Genomic DNA, 23,077 nt, shown 5'->3' on the forward strand with positions numbered 1-23,077 from the left:
CTTATCAAGTACGAGTCTATCATTCTTACTAAAAGAGATATTGTGGTTAAATTTCTTTTCTATAACGTTTTAAAACAACGATAGTGATAATTTAAAAATTAATATTTTATTATCAAGTTCATTATATAAATTTAAAGGTGATATTAACCAAAGAAAAATAAATATTTATTCTAAAATAAAATTTTATCAATAATTTAGATCAAACAAAAATTAAAAGTGTTTTTTTAAGGGATTTTTCTCAAATATTTTTCATTAAAAAATAAATTTTTAAAAAATGAGATTTAATAATTAATTTCTTTTGACTAGTTAATATGTTTTTAATGTATGAATGAACGAATGATACTATTAATAGTTTATCTATTTTACTTTCTTTATAAATATGATTCTATTATTACAAGGATAATTGCTTAGAAGAAGATTTTTCTATATTAGAAGAATCTTTTAAATTAACAAAACCTAAATGATTTAAAATTTAATATCAAATAAATTAATTCAAAGCTTTCTGATATTAAATCAAAATGGAAAATAATCATAATAAATAATCATAAGTTTTAAAGTTGAAATCTTACGAAGTAAGATTGTAATGGAGCTGTCATGACTCACAAGATTAGTAAGACATTGATTTAGATTTATAGTGCTTAATATTGGATGACCTCTCTTAAATTGAGGATGTAGTTTACTACAATTAAAAAAGTTCTACTTTAGCAGATATTAAACTCTCAGAAGATTAAAGAGGTACTACTGAAGAAAAATAAAATGAAATGCTTAAAATTAACCTCTCAGATTGCTAATATGGAATTAAATACTTAGCTATTTTAGTTTGCTCTCATGATGGCATTACTCTTAGTAAGCTGAAAACTGGAGTTTTAGAAGTACTTGAAAATAATAAACCTATTTTGACTTCCTCTATTTGTGGTGAAGAACAAATTGTTTCCTATTTGCCATGTATATTCTCAAAGCAATATGATGGTACTTGGATTCTCAATAAAACAAAAGCAGTGGATAAAGTTGGAAAAACCTTCATTGAATGTGAATCAATAGTAAAATAAGGCTTATTATCATGTGGATTCGACGAGGGTCTCTTTTAAGAAGCTAAAAATTGGTGTGGTAACAAAACATTCGATCTAAAAAAAGATGATGTTTTAGTTATTCCTAATACTATTATGAATAATGAAGTATTTGTTGGTCTTGGCTGGGATACCAGATGCGATATAGATTCTTCCATAGTAACATTTGATTAATAAGGAAATATGATAGAAAATATCTACTTTGGAAAACTAAAAAGTGATAACTAGTCTATCATCCATCATGGAGATAATTTAACAGGAGTAGGAGATGGTGACGATGAAGTAATTACTATCAATCTTAAATAAGTAGATTAGAGAGTAGATACAATTTGGTCTGTAATTACAATATATTCTTAAGGAAAGAATTTTAGTGATGTCTCTGGTACTTTTTGTAGATTGGTAGATAAAAAAACTAATAAAGAGTTTTGTAGATATAATCTTTCTGATAAATCTTCTAGTTATTCTACTCATAACGGATGTATTATGGCATGTATTAAGAGGTATAAGAACAATGTCTGGGCTATTTAACCAAAAGGCTTCTTGACATAAGGTAAAAGATATTCAAGTGAAGTAGCACCAATAATTAAAAACATTTTAAGTGGTAATCTAAGCTAAATAGTAATTATGAATGAAGAGGAAAAGTAGTTAAAGCCTTAATAATAATAAGAATAAAAATAAATAATATCTCAATCATAATAATTATAATAATCATAATTGTATAAATAAAATGAAAGTAGTAATAAAATATTTTTAGTTTCTTAAATGAGTTTTTAAGCATAAAACTAAAAAAATATGAATCCTTACATTAATGTTAGTTTAAATTAAAAGTAAGTACTAAAAACTATAGTAAAATAAAATGAAGCAAACCCTAACTGGTCTGAAAAAATCTAATTGACTTTAAAAGAAGGAGATATTATTGACTTTAAAATATATAGTTATAATACATTTTGCTTTGATACTTTTTTAGGTTAGTCAAAAATAAGAATAAGTAAAGACATCCTTGATAAGAATAATGAAGAAAGTTATGAGAACTAGTTAATGGATTCTCACCAAAATTTAAATTACTAAAGTTAGATAAAATTTAAATTATAAAGTATTCCATAAAAATCTTGATTGATAATCAGAAAAACTGAAAATGATTTATTGAAATGTATTATAACTGAATTTTTTATTTATTAAAAATTTAAAAATTTAAAAAATAAATATTTAAATCTTTAATTTTCAAATACATACATACATACCTATATTAATTAGTATACTTACAACATATTCCATCAGCTGACTGAATATTGTTAATTACAGTATTTTTTTTAAGTTTAATTTTTTTAGCTTATTTTTGTAAGAATTGGTTATAAATAATAGTATTTAGCTAGCTAGTTTTTAATTTAAAATTTTAGATTTCTCAGTATTTTTTATTAAAGTGTAGAAAATACTTAAAATATAAATGAATATTATTTATTTTATAAATTCTAATTTTTTTCATTTTAATTTTTTATATTTTATTTTTTAAATTTGAATAAATTTATCTAATATTTAAATTATCAAATAAAACTTAATTTAACATATTTGTTCTATTATCAAACAAAGAGTTTTTTGCTTTTTTTCAAATATTTATTAAACTTTAAATTAAAAAATATTTAATAGAAGAATTTTGATATTGAAGAATAATTATTTTAGAATTTATATTGTAGAAAATAAAATGACTAAACGAATAAATAAAATTATTTTTAAATATTAATAAAAGTTTTAGAAATTTGTAAATAAAATTTTATTATTTGTTATTCAATATTTTATCTATTTTCAATTTATATTTTATTCAATAAAAATTTAATGATAATTTCTTAAGTTTTGAATACCTTTAAAAGAATAAAACTCACTTATTTTGATTTTTAAAGATTATTTTTAGTATTTGCTAAAATTTAATATGAAAAAGAAGATTTATGGAAGACTTTGAGAATTTTTAGAGAAATTTTTAACTTTAAGTTATTCAAAGTAATGATTTATTAATTTTAAGCTAATATCTTTACAATCAATTAAAACGAAATATCAGTAAATAGACTATCTGGAAATGTTCTCTCTTTTCTAACATTATTTTAAAAAAGATTTGTCTTGATTAAGATCTGAATAATAATTTATAAAAAATAAAAACCTTAGATATTTCATATATTAAAAAAAATGGCTTTAAAACTCGCAAAAACTGTTTTATTAAACGATGGTACTAAATTCCCAATTTTCGGATTAGGTACTTGGTAATCTACAAACTAATAAGAAATGACCAACTTAATCAGATCTGCTTTGGATTTAGGTTATCGTCACATTGACACTGCTATTGCTTATGATAACTAAAAGATGATTGGAGATGCTCTAAAAACTATTTTTAGTGAAGGCAAATACAAGAGAGAAGATTTATACATTGTTAGTAAGATCTTCCCTTATAAGAATTGGAACACAGAATAAAAGATAAAATAAACATTAGAAGAATTACAAATCGACCATCTTGACTTATTCCTTTTGCATTGGACTTTTGCTGGTCCCTCTAAAACCTTTGAAATTAATCATAAACCTGTCCATGTTATTTGGGCCGAATTAGAGCAAGTCTAATAAAAGGGATTGACAAAATCAATTGGTGTTTCTAACTTTAACGTCTAAAGTTTACTTGACTTATGGAGTTATGCTAAGGTAAAGCCAGTAGCTAACCAAGTTGAACTTCATGTTTTCTTGCAACAAAAAAGATTAGTAGAATTCTGTCAAAGAATAAATGTCCATGTCACTGCTTATTCTCCTCTTGCTAGGTTTAATGAAATCGTTTAAAATAAAACCTTGACTGAATTGGCATAGAAGCATAATGCTACCGTTTCATAAATCTTGCTTTCTTTCCTTTTATCTCAAGGTATTTCTGTCATTCCTAAGACTGAAAAGGTTAACAGATTAAAAGAAAACTTTGATTCTTAAGATATCTAGCTTTCTGAAGAAGAAATCAAAACACTTAAAGGCTTAGACACTAACACTAGAGTTGTTTAACCTGCTGACATAGATTTCTTTGGAAACGTTCCTATTTTTGATTGAAAATAAAATAATTATAATATTTTTTAAAAATATGTGTGTAATTTTCTTAATAAATTCAATGTTCTTGTATTTACTTTTGAAGAAATATAAAATGAATTAATCCTTTTACTTCTATATGAATTTGGTATAAAAGAATTTGAATAATAACCACCATAAAAATTGTTTTTTAATAAACAATATCTTTTAAAATTTTATAGTGTCTTAATATATATTTTTTTTGAATATGATTTTTAAATATTAATTAATTTAGTGAATGAAATAAAATACTTAATAATAGAGATTAGCAAAAATAATTTCATTTTTTTTAGAATAGATAATTAATTTTAAAAACAATGTTTTAAAAATGAGAGATAATAATTATTCTTCTATCTTAATTATCTTTTATTAATAAATATCACCAAAAATAGCTAATCTATACTATTTTCTTATTAAGTATCAGTATATAATTCATAATAAAAGAGATACTATTAAATTTATTTTTATCAAAAATTTTAAAACAACGAAAAAATCAAATTAATTTCTTACCACTGATTAATGAATTAATGGTGGTATTCATAGTTTATCTATTTTACTTTCTTTACAAATATGTTTCTATTTTTACAAGGATAATGATTTAGAAGAAGATTTTAGTATCAGATGATCCTTTTAAATTAATAAAACCTAAAGGATTTAAAGTTTAATATTAATAAAAATCCAAATTTTTAAATATTAAATAAGATGGAATAATATCAAAATAAAAACTCACAAGCTTTAAAGTTGAATTCTTATGAAGTAAGATTGTAATGGAGCTGCAATGATTCACAAGATTATTTACACGTTGATTTACATCTGTGGAGCTTAATATTGGATGACCTCTCTTAAATAGTGGGTTGGGTTGACTAAAGATAAAAAAGCTCTACTTTATTAGATGTCAAGTTTTCAGAAAATTAAAGAGAAACTATCGAAGAAAAATAAAATCAAATGCTTAAAATTAACCTTTCAGATTGCTAATACGGAATCAAATACTTAGCAATTATGCCATATTCAACTCAACCCCTCTCTCTTTATAAGCTGAAAACTGCATTTTTAGAAGTGCTTGAAAATAACAAACCTATTTTGAAAATCAATCTTTGGGAAGAAGAGCAATTTTTTTGCTATTTGTCATGTATCTTCTCAAAACAATATGATGGTACTTGGATTCTCTATCAGACAAAAGTACTGGATATATTTGGAAAGATATTTCTTGAATGCGAACAAATAGTGAAATAAGGGTTATTATAATGTGGATTTGACTATGGGCTCTTTTAAGAAGCGTAGAAATGGTCTGGTAAAAAAACCTTCAACCTAAAAAATGATGATTTTTTAGTAATTCCAAATACTATTTTAAATAGTGAAGTAATTTTTGATCTTGGCTGGGATACCAGATGCGAAAAAGATTCTTCCATAATAGCATTTGATTAGGAAGGAAATATGATAGAAAATATCTACTCTACAAAAGTGAATAGTGAAATCTAGTCTAATGTCCTTCATGGAGATAATTAGACAGCAATAGGAGATAGTGAGGATGAAGTAATAACTATCAATTTTAAATAAGTAGATTAGAGAGTAGATACAATTTGGTTTGTAATTACAATATATTCTAAAGGAATGAATTTTAGTGATGTCTCTGGTACTTATTTTAGATTGGTAGATAAAAAAACTAATAAAGAGTTTTGTAGATATAATCTTTCTGAAAAATCTTCAAATTATTCTACTCATAACGGATGTATTATGGCATGTATTAAAAGGTATTAAAAAAATGTCTGGGCTATTTAACCAAAAGGCTTCTTGACATAAGGTCAAAGATTTTCAAGCGAAGTAGCGCCAATAATTAAAAACATTTTAAGTGGTAATCTTAGCGAAATAGTAATTATAAATGAAGGGGAAAACTAACTTAAGACTGAAAATTAATAAGTAGAAAAATAAATGATACCTCAATAATAATTATAATAATCATTAAAAGCATATGAAAACAACATTACAATAATTGAAGACTCTGAAATGGAATAATAGTAAGAAGAAAAATCACAAATATAATATTAACTTTTATTGTAAAATGAATATGAAAGTAACAATAAAATATTTTTAGTTTCTTAAATGAGTTTATTATTGTAAAACTAAAAAAATATGAATCCTTATATTACTGTTAGTTTAAATTAAAAGTAGGTACTTAAAACAATAGTAAAAAAAAATGAATTAAACCCTAATTGGTCTGAAAAAATTTAATTGACTTTAAAAGAAGGAGATATTTTAAACTTTAAAGTACACAGTAATAAAAAATTTTACTTTGATACTTTTTTAGGTTAATCAAAAATTATAATAACCAAAGATATCCTTGACAAGAATAATGAATAAAATTATGAGTACTAATTAATGGATTCTCAAAACAACTTAAATTCAAATTACTAAATTTAGATTAAATTTAAATTATAAAGTATTCAATAATAATCTTAGTAATGCTGAAAATAATTTATTAAAATGTATTATCATCAAAAAGATTCTTATTTATTAAAAATTTTTTACTATATAAATAATTTTATGTTAAATTTTCTAATTTACTCTAAATTGTGATAAGTTAACATAACAGTATATCAACCAACACTAATTTTAGTTATTGAGAGTACTTTGATAATATTAACGTCAAAACAAATAGCTTAAATTAATTAGAAATTCTACAAAAAATAATTTTTTATATTTCTATATTGGAAATTTAAAATAATTAAAGCATCTATAAAAATTCATAATTATTTTTAATTATTGTTAATTAATGTCTTAATTCAACAATAAAATGTCCTTTTTTTTAAACAGTTTCAATTAAGTATATTTTTAATAAATCTATAAGTGGGAAGGGAGTGGTGCAAATTAATCAAAATATACATATATCTATATTAATTATTATACTTTTCAATCAATATAATCCACTTACTTACTGATTATTGCTAATTGCAGTATTTTTTAAGTTGAGTTTTAAATTATTTATTTAGAAAATAATTATATTACAAATTTTTTTTCACAATTTTTTTAGTAAAAAATAAATTGAGGATTTTTCTTAAAATTTATAAATAGTATGTATTTAGTATTTATGAAAAAAAAATAATAATAATTATGGTTTAATGATCTATTTAAAATTATAAATTTTATTTTAACAACAATAAAAAAGGCTAAAATGCCCAAAATTTATTATATTAATCCAGTTTATAACTTATTAATGAAAGTGCTCTTTATTTAATTAAATATTTGAATTATTAATTTTATTTAAGTTATGTTTATCTTTTTGAAATCAAGTTTTTATGAACAAAAATTTACTTTTTTTATAAAAAAATCAAATGAGTCAGTGTTAATTTTATAAATTACGTTTCCCTTAAAATATTATTTTTTTATGCGCTTTTTTTAAGGAAATACTAAATTAAAATAAATAAATATGAGAAAAATTAGTTTTACTCTATTTCAGATATTGGTAAGCAAATATGTTCCCTGATATAATTTAATACAATTAGATTGGTGAATCTATTATATAACCTATTAAAATATTAACTAATTAACTATCTATTATAAAAAATTATTAACTTTTCTATATTTATTGATAGATAGTTATATCCGTTTAAATAAATAATTAACTAACTAACTACACAAGTTGAATTTTTTAATACTAAATAAAAACTGTAAAAATTTCTAATATATCAAATAAAAATGGAATTTAATATTTAAAAAGAAATACAAATTTTAGAATCAAAATCTTTTGAAGTAAGATTGTAATGGAGAAGCTAAGACTATTAAGACTCTCAAGATATTGATTTAGATCTATAATGCTTAATACTGGATGACCTTTCTTAAATAGAAGATGTTGTTTATTATAACAAGAAAAGTTCTTCTATTGCTGATGTTAAACTTTCAGATGATTAGAGAGGCAATTATTAATAAAATTAAAATGAAATTCTTAGAATAAATCTTTCTGATTGCAAATATGGTATTAAATACCTTGTTATTTTAATATGCTCTCATGATGGAATTACTCTCAATAATTTGAAAACAGGTATTATAGAAGTAGTAGAGGATGATAAGGTAATACTTATTTAATCTATTTGTTGCGAAGAGCGTATTGTTTCATTTTTACCTTGCATATTTTAAAAATAATTTAATGGAGTTTGGCTTCTTCATTAAACAAAAGCAGTTGATAAGGTGGGAAAAACATTTATAGAATGTGAGTAAATAGTAAAATAAGGATTATTGTAATGTGGATTCGACGAAGGGCTATTTTAAGAAGCAAAAAATTGGAATGGCAATAAAACTTTCAACCTTAAAAAAGAAGACTTTTTAATTATAAATGATAGAATTGCAAATAATGAAATTTATATTGGTCTCGGTTGGGATACTGAATGCGATATTGACTCTTCTATTCTTACTTTTGACAAGTAAGGAAATATATTAGAGAATATTTATTTTGGTAATCTTAAAAGTTAAAATTAATCAATAATACATCATGGAGATAATTTGACAGGAGAAGGAGAAGGTGACGATGAAGTATTAACCATCAAGCTAAAATAAATAGACTAAAGAGTAGATACTATTTGGTCTGTAATTACTATTTATTCTTAAAATAAGGCTTTTAATGAAGTTTCTGGAGCTTTTTGTAGATTAGTAGATAAGAAAACCAATAAAGAGTTTTGTAGATATAATCTTTCTAGTGAATCTATAAATAACTCTTCACATAATGGTTGCATTATGGCTTGCATTAAAAGATATAAAAACGATTGCTGGGCTATTTAACCAAAAGGATTCTTGACATAGGGCAAAAGGTATTCTAGTGAAGTGGTGCCCATAATTAAAAATATTTTAAACAATAACCTCAGCTAAATTCTAATTATAAAAGAAGAATAAGACAAAAAACAAAAATAATAAAAATAAATATCATAACCGAATAACACATTCTAAATATCTTAAATATATGCAACTAATCTATCAGCATAAAGGTAGGGTTAAAAGATAGACCCTTATTTGATAGTTTACCTAAACAAAACTAAAGTGCTTTAATCTACTGTACTTAATAATCCATAAATAATAAGTTGGCCTGAAAAAATATAATTAAACTTAAAAGAAGGAGATGTTCTACTTTTTGAAATATATGATTATTACAAATTTTTTTTTGATAGTTTCTTAGGCTAATCAAAATTAAGAATTACAAAAGAAATTTTAGAGAAAAATAATCAACAGAGCTATGAAATTTTTATAAAAGATTCTCAGTAAAAATCAAACCCTAATTATTGTGGCTAGATTAAATTTAATTTATTTAATATCCAATTCAATTCTTGAAAAAAAAAAAATTAAAAACAAAGTTCAATTTTATTAAATTTATTATTTTATTTAGCTAATAACAAAAACTATTAAACTTTTATAAAAACCATAAATACCTTCTTATCTCTAAATAAAATATTTGATTAATATCTTATATATAAATATTTAATTTATTTATGTGTAAATAAATATAACTACCTCTATCAAAATTGAATTAAATAAATTATTTATTTAATTTTTTTTCACATATAAGGAATTAAGATTGTATTTAAACCTCAATTGAATTAGTAATCTTATTTTATGTTATATAAGGCAGTAAGGATAAATTGTGAATTGATTTTACATGATTTATTATTTGTGATAAAATTGTTAATTAAGTTTTTTCTATATAGAAAGATCTTCCTTCTTAAAATATCATTTTGAATAATTAAAAATCGTATAAATATTAAATCAAATTATACTTACTATTAAATTAAAATGGAATTAAGTAATACTAAATAAACGTTAACTTTAAGTTAGAAATCTTATGAAATAAGATTGAAGTGGAGCAATCATGACTCTTAAGATTAATAAAATATTGATTTAGATTTACAGTGCATAATTATGGATGATATCTCATAAATAGAAGATGTTGTTTACTATAATTAGTAAATCTCAACTATTGCAGATGTTAAACTCTAAGGAGATTAAAGAGGAACAGATCAAAAAGCTTAAAAAGAGATAATAAAAATAAACTTATCTAATTGTAGTTATGGTATTAAATACTTAGCTATTTTAGTTTCCTCTCATGATGGAATTCCACTCAATAAACTTTAATCTGCTGACTTGGAAGTAGTAGATAATGATAAGTCTATATTAAGCGTCTCAATTACAAATGAAGAATCGGCTCTCTCTTATTTGCCATGTATTTTTGAAAAATAGTTTGACGGTACTTGGGTACTTCATTAAACTAAAGTATTTGATAAAGTAGGAAAAACGTTTATTGAATGCGAAAAAATAGTAAAATAAGGGTTATTATAATCTGGTTTTGACGAAGGAATCTTTTTAGAAGCAAAAAGTTGGTAGGGTAATAAAACGTTCAATTTAAAAAAGGAGGATGTCTTAATTATCCCAGATAATATTGCAGATAATGAAATATTTGTTGGTCTTGGTTGGGATACCAAGTGTGACATAGATTCTTCGATTCTAACTTTTGACAAGGAAGGAAATATGATAGAAAATATATATTTTGGAAATCTGAGAAGTAACAACTAATCTATTATCCATCATGGAGATAATTTAACAGGAGTAGGAGAAGGTGATGACGAAGTGATAAGTATCCGTCTTAAACAAATAGATTAAAAAGTGGAAACAATTTGGTCTTGTATTACTGTGTATACTTAAGGAAAATCTTTTAGTGACATTTCTGGAGCCTTTTGTAGATTAGTAGATAAAAACTCGAAGAAAGAATTTTGTAGATACAACATATCTAATAAATCTTCTAAGCACTCTGAATACAATGGCTGTATTTTAGTTTGCATAAAGAGATACAAAAATAATTGTTGGGCCATTCAACCAAAAGGGTTCTTGATGAAAAAAACAAATCGCTCAAGTGAAGTTGCACCAAAAATTTATAGTATTTTAAATAACGATCTTAGTGATATAAAAATTTTGAAATAATAGGATAATCATTAGCCAAAATAATAATCAAACATAAATAAAAAATTATATTTATCATAAATACAGGGAATCAATTTATTAGGATCCAACTCAAAGAAAATAAAACCTTACATTATCATCTTTTAAAATAAAATAAAAATACTATAAACTTCTGTAGTAAATATAAAAGATGTTACTTGTTGGTCTGATTCATTATATCTATATTTAATAGAAGGAGATACTTTATTTTTTAAAGTATATGGCAAAAATGTTTGTTGCTTTGATACTTTTTTAGGATAGTCTTAATTTAAAATTACTAGAGAGATTCTAGAAATAAAAGATGAATAAAACTATAAAATTTAAATAACAAATTCTCAATCAAATTAAAATTTGTAAGGTTAGCTTTAGTTTAATCTAAAATGACAATCTTGAAAAAAAACAGTTAAATGATTATTTAATTTATTGAGATTTGTATTATAATTTAAATGTATCTATGTCTTTTAAATTCTATAAAAAACCTTTGAATTATTTTTTTTAATATTATTAAAATTCAAAAAGATAGAAATTAATTGAAGTAGTTTTTCAATAATATAAATTTATTTGTAAAATATGCCATTTTCAAATAATTTTTATATTTCCAGTTAATTAGTAATTTAAATATAATCTTCAATTTTTGTGTTGAAAATTTAATTAATAATAAACGCCTAATTAAAATCTAGTGGTTTTGATATTACTGAATTTAAAATTAAATATAAATATATTTGAAATTGTTAATTCTAATCCATTTTTTTAAATTATTTTTATTTATGATAAATTTTGGTGTTTGTTATTATTAAAATATGTCTTATAAGCAATGAAGGAATTAGAGTCTGTATTATTCGAAATCTATATTTTTTTATATGAAATACTATTAGGGTTTTTAATGCTTTCCATAAATTTTACATTTTTTTTATTCAAAATTACTGTTTTTTTTTGCAAATATTTTAAAATAGTCTATTATATTTCAATACATTGAAAATTTCTAAATTACTTATCCAAAGTGAATGAGGAAAATAAAATCAATTGATATCAATATTTTAAAATTTAATATCTAAATCTATATATCGAAATAAATTTGATCTATAATTATGAATACTTTTAAATTTATCACACTAAATTAATTTTATTGTTGAAAGTCAAATAAGTTTTTCTATTATAATTTTTTTTGATATTTCTAAAGAATAAATAAATATTAAGTTGAAATATAGGTTAATACTTTTTAATATGATAATATTAAATTTAAAAAATGTTTCAAAATAGGTTTGGAATATGGCATTGATTTTTATGGTCAATAAATAATATTTTTGCTTTGAATGGAATTAAGATTGTTTTAAACTTTAATTGAATTAGTAATCTTATTTTATGTTATATAGGGCAGTAAGGATAAATTATTAATCGATTTTACTTTATTTGTGAAAAAAGCACTAATTAAATTTTTTCTATATTGAAAGAACTTCATTCTTTAAAAATAATTTGAATAATTAAAAAATCGAAAAAAATATTAAATCAAATTATACTTACTATTAAATTAAAATGGAATTAACGAAAACTAAATAAGCATTAACTTTAAGCTAGAAATCTTATGAAGTAAGATTGAAGTGGAGCAATCATGACTCTTAAGATTAGTAAAATAATGATTTAGATTTACAGTGCATCATTATGGATGATCTCTCATAAATAGAGGATGTTGTTTACTATAATTAGTAAATCTCAACTATTGCAGATGTTAAACTCTAAGGAGATTAAAGAGGAACAGATCAAAAAGCTTAAAAAGAGATAATAAAAATAAACTTATCTAATTGTAGTTATGGTATTAAATACTTAGCTATTTTAATTTCCTCTCATGATGGAATTACACTTAACAAACTTAAATCAGCTGATTTAGAAGTAGTGGAAAATGATAAGTCTATATTAAGCGTTTCAATTACGAATGAAGAATAGGCCCTCTCTTATTTGCCATGTATTTTTGAAAAATAGTTTGATGGTACTTGGGTACTTCATTAAACTAAAGTATTTGATAAAGTAGGAAAAACATTTATTGAGTGTGAAAAAATAGTAAAATAAGGGTTACTATAATCTGGTTTTGATGAAGGAATCTTGTTAGAAGCAAAAAATTGGAAGGGTAATAAAGCTTTCAATTTAAAAAAGGATGATGTTTTAATTATCCCAGATAATATCGCAGATAATGAAATATTTGTTGGTCTTGGTTGGGATACCAAATGTGACATAGATTCTTCGATTCTAACTTTTGACAAGGAAGGAAATATGATAGAAAATATATATTTTGGAAATCTGAGAAGTAACAACTAATCTATTATCCATCATGGAGATAATTTAACAGGAGTAGGAGAAGGCGATGATGAAGTGATAAGTATCCATCTTAAACAGGTAGATTAAAAAGTGGAAACAATTTGGTCTTGTATTACTGTATTTACTTAAGGAAAATCTTTTAGTGATATCTCTGGAGCTTTTTGTAGATTGGTAGATAAAAATTCGAAGAAAGAATTTTGTAGATACAACATATCTAATAAATCTTCTAAGCACTCTGAATACAATGGTTGTATTTTAGTTTGCATTAAGAGATACAAAAATAATTGTTGGGCCATTCAACCAAAAGGGTTCTTGATGAAAGGAACAAGTCGCTCGAGTGAACTTCCACCAAAAATTTATAGTATTTTAAACAACGATCTTAGTGATATAGAAATTCTGAAAGAAGAGAATCATCATTAGCCAAAATAATAATAAGCATAATCAAACTTTGGTAAAAAATTCTATTTATCATAAATAAAGGGAGTTAATTTATTAGGATCAAACTCTAAAAAAATAAATCCTTACATAATTATCTTTTAAAATGAAATGAAAATACTTAAAACTTCTGTAGTAAATATAAAAGATGTTACTTGTTGGTCTGAATCATTATAACTGTATCTAAAAGAAGGAGATACTATATATTTTAAAGTATATGGCAAAAATGTTTGCTGTTTTGATACTTTTTTAGGATAGTCTTAATTTAAAATTACAAGAGAGATTCTAGAAATAAAAGATGAATAAAATTACAACATTTAAGTCACAGATTCTCAACAAAAATATAATTAAAATTTGTAAAGTTAGTTTTAATTTAATCTAATATAACAATCTTGAAAAAAAACAATTAAATAACTATTTTATATACTAAGATTTGTATAATGATTTAAATGTTTGTAAGTCTTTTAAATTCTATAAAAACCTTAGAATAATTTTCTTATTCATTAAAAAAATTCAAAAAGATAATTCAATTAGTTTTTCTATTTTTTATAATAAATAAATTATAATTTTATTTGTAAAATCTGACAAATTCTAATAATTTTCATATATTTATTTTGTTCATCAGTAATTTAAATACTGTAAAGGTTTATATATTAAGGCCGGTTTTAAAAAAATGAAAATGTGGTTTAATTAAGGCCGTTCAAAAATTTGGTGCCTAATAAAGATTTTTAAAAATTAGTGTCTAATAAAAATATTAAGGACACTGTTTCTGGCTTATCCCATTAATTTTACTATTTATAATCAAATAACTTTTTCTATTATTTTTTGAAATTTCATTTCTAAAGAATAAATAAATATAAGTAAATACTTTTTAAATACTTTTTAATATAATTACATGAAGTTTTATATAATTAAAAAAAGTTATCGACACATGCTTAGGATATTGCATGGATTTTTATGGTCAAATAAAAAGTATTTTTTAGTATGATAAGGATTTAAGAGTGCTTTTAAATTTCAGTTGAATTAGTATTCCTATTTTATGTTATTTTAAACATTATGGATAAATTGTGAATAGATTTTACATTATTTGTGATAAAAATACTAATTAAGTTTTTTCTATAAAGAAAGATCTTCTTTCTTAAAATATCATTTTGAGTAGTTAAAAAATCATATAAATATTAAATCAAATTATACTTACTATTAAATTAAAATGGAATTAAGTAACACTAAATAAATATTAACTTTAAGCTAGAAATCTTATGAAGTAAGATTGAAGTGGAGCAACTATGAATCTTAAGATTATTAAAAGATTGATTTGGATTTATAGTGCATCATTATGGATGATCTCTCATAAATAGTAGATGTAGTTTACTATAATTAGTAAATCTCTACTTTTGTAGATGTTAAACTCTCAGGAGATTAAAGAGGAACAGATCAAAAAGCTTAAAATGAGATGATGAAAATAAACTTATCTAATTGTATCTATGGTATCAAATATCTAGCTATTTTAATTTCATCTCACGATGGAATTCCACTAAACAAACTTTAATCTGCTGATTTAGAAGTAGTAGAAAACAATAAGTCTATATTAAGCGTTTCAATTACGAATGAAGAAATGGCCCTCTCTTATTTGCCGTGTATTTTTGAAAAATAGTTTGATGGTACTTGGGTACTTCATTAAACTAAAGTATTTGATAAAGTAGGAAAAACATTTATTGAGTGTGAAAAAATAGTAAAATTAGGGTTATTATAATCTGGTTTTGATGAAGGAATCTTTTTAGAAGCAAAAAGTTGGTAGGGTAATAAAACGTTCAATTTAAGAAAGGAGGATGTCTTAGTTATCCCAGATAATATTGCAGATAATGAAATATTTGTTGGTCTTGGTTGGGATACAAAGATTGACATAGATTCTTCGATACTAACTTTTGACAAGGAAGGAAATATGATAGAAAATATATACTTTAGAAATCTGAAAAGTAAAAACAAATCTATTATCCATCATGGAGATAATTTAACAGGCATAGGAGAAGGCGATGATGAAGTGATAAGTATCCATCTTAAACAGGTAGATTAAAAAGTGGAAACAATTTGGTCTTGTATTACTGTATTTACTTAAGGAAAATCTTTTAGTGACATCTCTGGAGCTTTTTGTAGATTGGTAGATAAAAGATCAAAGAAAGAATTTTGTAGATACAACATATCTAATAAATCCTCTAAGCACTCTAAATACAATGGTTGTATTTTAGTTTGCATTAAGAGATACAAAAATAATTGTTGGGCCATTCAACCAAAAGGGTTCTTGTTGAAAGGAACACGTCGCTCGAGTGAAGTTGAACCAAAAATTTATAGTATTTTAAACAACGATCTTAATGATATAGAAATTCTGAAAGAAGAGGATCCTAATTAATCAAACTTTAATAAAAAATTCTATTTATCATAAATAGAGGGAGTTAATTTATAAGGATCAAACTCAAAGAAAATAAATCCTTACATTATTATCTTTTAAAATGAAAAAAAAATACTATAAACTTCAGTTGTCAATATATAAGATGTTACTTGTTGGTCTGACTCATTATAACTGTATTTAACAGAAGGAGATATTATATATTTTAAAGTATATATCTATAATTTTTGTTGCTTTGATACTTTTTTAGGATAGTCTTAATTTAAAATTACAAGAGAGATTCTAGAAATAAAAGGTGAATAAAACTATAACATTTAAGTTACAGATTCTCAACAAAAATAAAATTAAAATTTGTAAGGTTAGCTTTAATTTAATCTAAAATAACAATCTTGAAAAATACAGTTAAATAATTATTAATAATTTATTAAGATTTATATTATGAATTAAATGTATTTCTTTTTAATAAAAAGTCTTTGAATTTTATTAAAATTTAAAAGTTAGTAATTAAATTCCTCTCTACCATATAATTTTTAGTATTTACATATTAAAATTAAATATTTCTTGATTTTTTTAATGAATTTTTGGATCATTTAATTTATAATATAAATTTTCTTAATAGAATTTGTTAATGTTTAGTTTATTAATATTGCAAAGCTTAACGTTAATTTTAATAAAGACTTTTGATTAAATTTCTGTTTAAATTACATAAAAAATTCATTTCTTTTGAGGGTGATTTAGATTATTTAGTCTATAGTTTAAGTATTAGATAGTTTTTTATATTTGATATTAATATGTAAATTATGTCTAAATTAAAAATATAGAAATTTGATGCATTAAAAATTATCAAATGTTTGGTTTTAAAATAAAATTCAATTTAAAAATCAATAATTTTATAATATCTAAAAATAGAATAAAATTATTTGGATTAAATTTAAAAAACAAAATAGTATGCAAACATAATATAGTAAAAATGATATTAGATAGTCAGATAACTTAAGAGAAACAATTTTATTAATCCATAAAAATAATTTTCATAAATCTAATAAAAATCAAAGTATAATTGTTGAGGAGAAAATACAAGATATTCTTCAATTAGCTTTTTTAAGACTAAAGTTAAATAAACTTAAACAAATAATAAGCTCTATCTATTTTTTCATAAATAATTATTAGCTTTTTTATTTTCTAAATTAGAAATTACTAATCCCATTAAATTCAAAAACTTACTTCATCTTTATTTAAAAATAAAACTTTATCCTTATCATCATAATCCTAATTAATCGATCTATCATTCAATCTCAATTTTGTATTGCTAAAAAGTAAGTAGTATTCATAAATTTTAAAGTTCATCATTAAAGTTATAAGGATAACTATTAATGTTTTTAAATTTTATATTTTATTTAAAAAATCAATCAAGTATCATTAAGTGCTTTTGTAAATTTATTAAGTAATAATAATTTAAAAAATTTAATGAAAAATAATTTAAACTTGTTAAGCATAAATTTTACATATTTCCTTAAAATTTGATTAATAAATAAGTAGAAGTAAAAATAGAATCACTTAGAAATGAAATATTTAATTATTAGACTTCTTTTAACTGTTTCTTTACCAATAGTTATAGGAGTTGCATTTGTCCTAACTTCTTTTTATAATCTCTTGTGGAGCGCTCTTGATTAATGGTAAGAATGATATAAAATTGGTTGCTAATTTTTTAATCATTATTATTATTTTATGTCTAATTAATCTGAGTTAATAAAATCACAAAAATGTTTTCTTTTTTGATAAAAATAGGCAATTAGATAGTGAAATTTGGATAAAGAATACGTAAGAGAAAATACTTTACAACTCTGCATTTTCGTCTTAGATTTTATTGGAATATAGCTATAATTAGGTATATTTAAGCAAAAAATAAATAAAATACATAATCTATAACTTACCTTTTTGGAATATAAATAGTTCTAACTGCATATGGTTGTGAAGAAAAAATTGTTAAAATTATATTAGAATGGCTCTATGATTTGTACATTCTTACTTTTAAGTTATTTATATTTTTATTATTTAAAAAAAAAAAGATAACACTAAAACTAATTATACCTTTTGTTCCTATAGAGAATTTATGTTTAACTAGTGTCCTTAAAATGTTTACAAACAAATAAATTAGAGCGTATTTTATGCGGAACTTTATTATGTAAGATCAGGTTTTAAATTTAATCTTATCACACCAGAGTAGTAATACTTTATAAAAATGGTAAAAAAAAATAAAATTTTATTTATTATTTATTTAAAAAAATTTCTTTTTAAATAAGAATGAGGATATTTCATTTTATGGAAGGGCTGCTTTTTTAGTTACATAAACAGAAGGTTTGATTTAAATTAGCCAATTTTTTAATTCAGATAATACTTCAGTTTAAGCAGTAACTCCATCTGTGTATCTAAACTTTCATTTAATAATGCATTTTATTTAAAATATTATTATTTTTGAAATAGCTTATATAATTATACTAGTGGTAGCTATTAGAAATGTAAAGGAAATAACTATACTGAGCCATATGATGCAAGATGTCGATTTTGGTTTAAATATGCAGCGCAAAATGATGGTAGAAAAATTTAATTTTAATTTTTTGAAACAAAAAGTTAACTAAAAAAATTATTAGAAAAATAGAATTTTGCATTAATTTCAAAAAATAAATTAGAAAATTTGAAGAATAATTTAATAAAAATAAATAAATAAATATCTTTAAAATCAAGAATAAAATATTTTTATATTAAAAAAAGGAATCTTTATTTTTTAACCGTATAATGATCCATTCACTGGAGCTTTATAGTCAATTATTTCTACATCCATTTATTATTAGGAATCATTTTATTCGGTTGACTCTATAATTTTCTAAATGTAATATTTGGTCTAATTATTTAATTCAAGCATAAGCCAACATTCTTATTCTGTATTATTCCATGAGTTTAATTAAACGGTACAAATATTTTATTAGTTAATTATTTCATATTCTAACTGCCTTTTTTTATTTAAAAAAATAAAAAGATTTTATACCATCCATTACTTGTTTTTTATTAAGTTAGTACGTTTGCTGATGTTGAATTTTTTAATATAAATCAATTTTGTAATAATTCTTAAATCTAAATGAATTAATGTAACTATCAAAAAGAATAGTTTTCTTAATAAGTAGATAGTACTATAGATTTTATTAAATCAGATAATTATTCTATTGAAAACTAAATTAATTTATCATAGCTTTACTAATATTGGGAAAGGTTTGGATAAAAATAGTAATTTTTTTCATTTTTGTTAGCCTTAATTTCTCTTTCTTAGATTATTAATTTTTAGTTTTGTAATAAATTACTAAATTTTTTGATAAAAAAGTTTATTTTTGTTATTGAAATTATCAATAAGAATATATATTTAATGAATATACATTTTTTATTTTATTAGGGTAAGTGTCATTTTCCCTATTAAGAGTAAACTTAAAGGACTTAATAACTAATATCCTTATTCATATGCAATTACTATGATAGCTAAAGTGATTACAGATGATAGTGAAAAACTGTACCTTTTTAATTTAATGAATACTAATTTAATTAAAGTATACTTGCTAATTGAGTTTGCTGTTCTTAGTTCCATAATTATAATTTTTATAACTAACTATGGATTTTTTTTAATTTTGTAGATAAAATAACCTATAGAACTTCTTATTGATTTTTTATAAAAAAGTTATAATGAACAATTATTATGTTAAATGTCAAAAAGTGTGTTAGAAAAAAAACAGATTTTAGAAAAAAAAATGAAAAACAATAAATAAGTATTTTAATAAATAATCCAAAAGAATAAGAGTATTTAATTAAAACATAGTAACATGGTACAAAATAGTCCCAAAAAAACAAATATGTCTATATAGTCATAGCCAGACTAAAGTTTATTCAGTAGGGAAGATGATTCTTTAGAACAGTTTTAATAACATTCAAACTAACATTTTTTTAAAAATAAGTTAGGAAAAATAAGCAACGACTAATTTAAAAGCCATTTTAATTAATTTAAAAGATAATCAAGCATAAGATTTGATATTTAATAACGTAATGATTAGTAAATTTCTAGGAGAAGAATTAATTCTAATTCAGAAAAAATTGTTGAACAAAGTTTAAATTCAAAGAGAGCTAATATTTTAGATTAAAGCGATTCAGCTAACAAAAATGATATGACGATCAGTATTTCAAACATGTTTAGATCTAAAGTGTAAAGTATCAATATTTCTTATTAAAATCAAAAAATCGACGAAAGGCAATAAGAGGATAAAGATAAGATCTTATAAGGGTTAAAACCTTTATTTTATGAGATGAGAATCATAAAGAAAGTATTTCGAGATTTAGAAAGTCTTGTTAATTATTAGATAGATGCGCATAATTAAAACTAACAAGATATAATGAATACTTTGTTTCACTTTAGTAAGGCGAAATCTACATTTTTACAGTTGAACAATATGACTGGCTTGAGTAGATGCTATCATAATTTAGGGATTATACACACTCTATAAAGTAAATTTATTTAAGCTTAAGAATATTTTGAATCTGCTATTAATTTAAGTTTAGAAGCATTTGGTATTGATTAGTAAAGTCTCAAAAACTAAAAAATTTTAGATTAATTAAAATAGGGTGCAGATAATTATATTTAAATACTCTTTAAATAATTACTTTCAAAAGCATATTCTATGAAGTAAGAAGCTCTTTAGCTAATTTATCACGAGGATAACTAATAGGATATTTATAATGATATTTATTAAAATTACTCTTGTTTTTATGAATAAAATACAGTAAAATAGTTGTAAAATTATTCTCATAAAATTATACAACTATTAACCTAATCCTTAAAATCATTTTAACCTGTGTAAAAATTAGCTTTTAATAATGAGCAAAGTTTTTCTGAAATTCTAAAAATCTTTGTGTTTCAAGAGATATTAGAAATAATGATCTACTTAAAATAAGATGAAAATACTTAATCTAAGTTATTCACTTTAGTTAAAGAATTATTATTTACAGCAGAAGAAAAAATTTTAAATAATAACAATTTATTTAGAGATGCAGCTTTTTACAGAAATTAATAAGTTCTATAAATCCAAAAGACTAAATTATATTTTTTATAGGGCTTAAAGCAATATTTTTAGAGTAATTTTTCTCAATCATTTGAATAATTTACATTGTGTTTAGAAGAAGGTACTCATTATGATCCCTCTTTAAGAAAGAAATCACTATTTCATATAAACTACTTAATTAAATACATAAAAGAATCACCACAATAAGTTCTAATGAATGAAGAAATTTGTCTTGAGTTAGAAAATAATATAAGCTTAGATTTTACTATTCTTTTATAATTAGATTGCTATTTAGAATATCATAGCTTTACAAAATATCTGATAGATATTTAATAATTAAATGTATTTAGAATAAGTGATAGAATTTAGATTTTGATTTACCATTCCAGATTAGATTCTTTTATGCCTTTTACTATCATTAACAAATAGTAAGATTTAAATCTAGTTATAGACTCCTTAATAAACTTAAATAAATTTATTATTTAAGACTAAGACTATTAAAAAAAATAACTTAATTTGCAAGAAGCGATCCATTTAGCTCTATATAAGATTTTAGAATTTAATGTTTAAGAAATAATTTAACCGTAATAATTATATTTGTTAAAAAATGAAAGGAATATACCTGAAATAAAAAAAAGACTTTCACAAAATTAAGATAAAAACTAATAAAATTATGAAGGTAAAAAAGATAATATAATACTTCTATTCTCCAAAGAAGAGGAATGCACCAAATAACTGATAGATTTAAAACTACATGCTTTATATAATTTTTACTAACTAAAAAAGCCTATTGTTTATCATTTAAAGTAGTTTAATTTTGATTTTAAAAGCTCAGATGATTTAAAATCTGAATATTTTTCTTACTAATCATTTTTGGATGAAGCTCAATTTACATCTAAATTAAATTTATTAAGAAACGAAAAGAAATACAATATACATTAAGAATTTCTCGCTATCCTTCTTAATTGAAATTTATTTATGTTTTTGTTTATTATCTTCTATAATAAATTATATTAAATTTAATAAGATGACATTTCTGTATTCAGCTTTTCCTGCATTTATATTAGTAATGATTTTTTCTCTCTCTCTAAATCTTAATTATTTTCTTTATATTTGATTTCAAAAGAATTCCCAAATTAATCAAAATAAATATAGAAACCTTTTTTAAAATTTTGAGAGTAAAAATATTTTTTTTATGTAAATAAATTTTTAAAAAATAATTTAAAAAGCAAAATAATTTTTACATCTTATCTGTTTAATAATTAGTAAATATTGCAATATATAAATAGGAATATAGGTAGTCAGATAACATAAAAGAAACAATTTTTTTATCTTTTAAATTAGGTTTCAAATATCAAATAAATCAAAGTAGATTTATCTAGGAGAAAATGTAAGATATTCTTCAATTTGCTATTTTAAGACTAAAATTTAATAAATTTAAGCAAAAAATAAGCTATATTTTTTTATAAATTATTTTTAGTTTGTCTGTTTTCTAAACTTAAAATTGCAAATCCAATTAATTTCGCAAGTATCATCTTGATTTAAAATAAAATTTAAACTTTTATCTTCATCATAATCATCATTAAAATCTATCACAATTTTATATTGCGAAAAAGAGTCTTTCATAAAATATTAAAGAATATCTTTATAGTGATTAGGATAATTAAAAAATAGTATACTTAGATCTAAATAAATAGTCTTTTCTCTATTAA

The 23,077-nt window shown here is 22.0% G+C and overlaps 9 protein-coding genes across 9 annotated transcripts; all 9 read left to right on the forward strand. All coding sequences in view use genetic code 6, as the record gives it.

Moving 5' to 3' along the window:
* Window positions 1-518: 518 nt before the first annotated feature.
* Window positions 519-2,180, forward strand: TTHERM_00274510 (tellurium resistance protein; the record flags this gene model as incomplete). The annotated part of the gene is made up of 1 exon (XM_001015991.2): window positions 519-2,180. The coding sequence occupies one exon, from the start codon at window positions 519-521 to the stop codon at window positions 2,178-2,180; it is 1,662 nt and encodes a 553-aa protein (XP_001015991.2).
* Window positions 2,181-3,242: 1,062 nt separating this feature from the next.
* Window positions 3,243-4,133, forward strand: TTHERM_00274520 (aldo/keto reductase family oxidoreductase; the record flags this gene model as incomplete). Its single annotated transcript, XM_001015992.1, has 1 exon — window positions 3,243-4,133. The coding sequence occupies one exon, from the start codon at window positions 3,243-3,245 to the stop codon at window positions 4,131-4,133; it is 891 nt and encodes a 296-aa protein (XP_001015992.1).
* Window positions 4,134-4,850: 717 nt separating this feature from the next.
* On the forward strand, window positions 4,851-6,614 carry TTHERM_00274530 (bacterial stress protein; the record flags this gene model as incomplete). The annotated part of the gene is made up of 1 exon (XM_001015993.2): window positions 4,851-6,614. One exon carries the CDS (start codon window positions 4,851-4,853, stop codon window positions 6,612-6,614), a length of 1,764 nt encoding a protein of 587 aa, XP_001015993.2.
* A 1,227-nt stretch (window positions 6,615-7,841) lies between these two features.
* TTHERM_00274540 (tellurium resistance protein) lies at window positions 7,842-9,461 on the forward strand (the record flags this gene model as incomplete). The annotated part of the gene is made up of 1 exon (XM_001015994.2): window positions 7,842-9,461. One exon carries the CDS (start codon window positions 7,842-7,844, stop codon window positions 9,459-9,461), a length of 1,620 nt encoding a protein of 539 aa, XP_001015994.2.
* Window positions 9,462-9,920: 459 nt separating this feature from the next.
* Window positions 9,921-11,504, forward strand: TTHERM_00274550 (bacterial stress protein; the record flags this gene model as incomplete). Its single annotated transcript, XM_001015995.1, has 1 exon — window positions 9,921-11,504. The coding sequence occupies one exon, from the start codon at window positions 9,921-9,923 to the stop codon at window positions 11,502-11,504; it is 1,584 nt and encodes a 527-aa protein (XP_001015995.1).
* A 1,149-nt stretch (window positions 11,505-12,653) lies between these two features.
* Window positions 12,654-14,261, forward strand: TTHERM_00274560 (bacterial stress protein; the record flags this gene model as incomplete). The annotated part of the gene is made up of 1 exon (XM_001015996.1): window positions 12,654-14,261. The coding sequence occupies one exon, from the start codon at window positions 12,654-12,656 to the stop codon at window positions 14,259-14,261; it is 1,608 nt and encodes a 535-aa protein (XP_001015996.1).
* Window positions 14,262-15,075: 814 nt separating this feature from the next.
* On the forward strand, window positions 15,076-16,662 carry TTHERM_00274570 (bacterial stress protein; the record flags this gene model as incomplete). Its single annotated transcript, XM_001015997.2, has 1 exon — window positions 15,076-16,662. One exon carries the CDS (start codon window positions 15,076-15,078, stop codon window positions 16,660-16,662), a length of 1,587 nt encoding a protein of 528 aa, XP_001015997.2.
* A 1,617-nt stretch (window positions 16,663-18,279) lies between these two features.
* On the forward strand, window positions 18,280-19,409 carry TTHERM_000274579 (transmembrane protein, putative; the record flags this gene model as incomplete). The annotated part of the gene is made up of 4 exons (XM_012797622.1): window positions 18,280-18,514; window positions 18,754-18,863; window positions 19,042-19,238; window positions 19,307-19,409. The coding sequence occupies 4 exons, from the start codon at window positions 18,280-18,282 to the stop codon at window positions 19,407-19,409; spliced, it is 645 nt and encodes a 214-aa protein (XP_012653076.1).
* A 1,849-nt stretch (window positions 19,410-21,258) lies between these two features.
* On the forward strand, window positions 21,259-21,582 carry TTHERM_00274580 (hypothetical protein; the record flags this gene model as incomplete). The annotated part of the gene is made up of 1 exon (XM_001015998.2): window positions 21,259-21,582. The coding sequence occupies one exon, from the start codon at window positions 21,259-21,261 to the stop codon at window positions 21,580-21,582; it is 324 nt and encodes a 107-aa protein (XP_001015998.2).
* Between the last annotated feature and the right edge of the window lie 1,495 nt (window positions 21,583-23,077).

The sequence above is a fragment of the Tetrahymena thermophila genome, assembly GCF_000189635.1.
Source record: "Tetrahymena thermophila SB210 genomic scaffold scf_8254649, whole genome shotgun sequence".
NCBI classification, from domain to species: Eukaryota; Ciliophora; class Oligohymenophorea; order Hymenostomatida; family Tetrahymenidae; genus Tetrahymena; species Tetrahymena thermophila.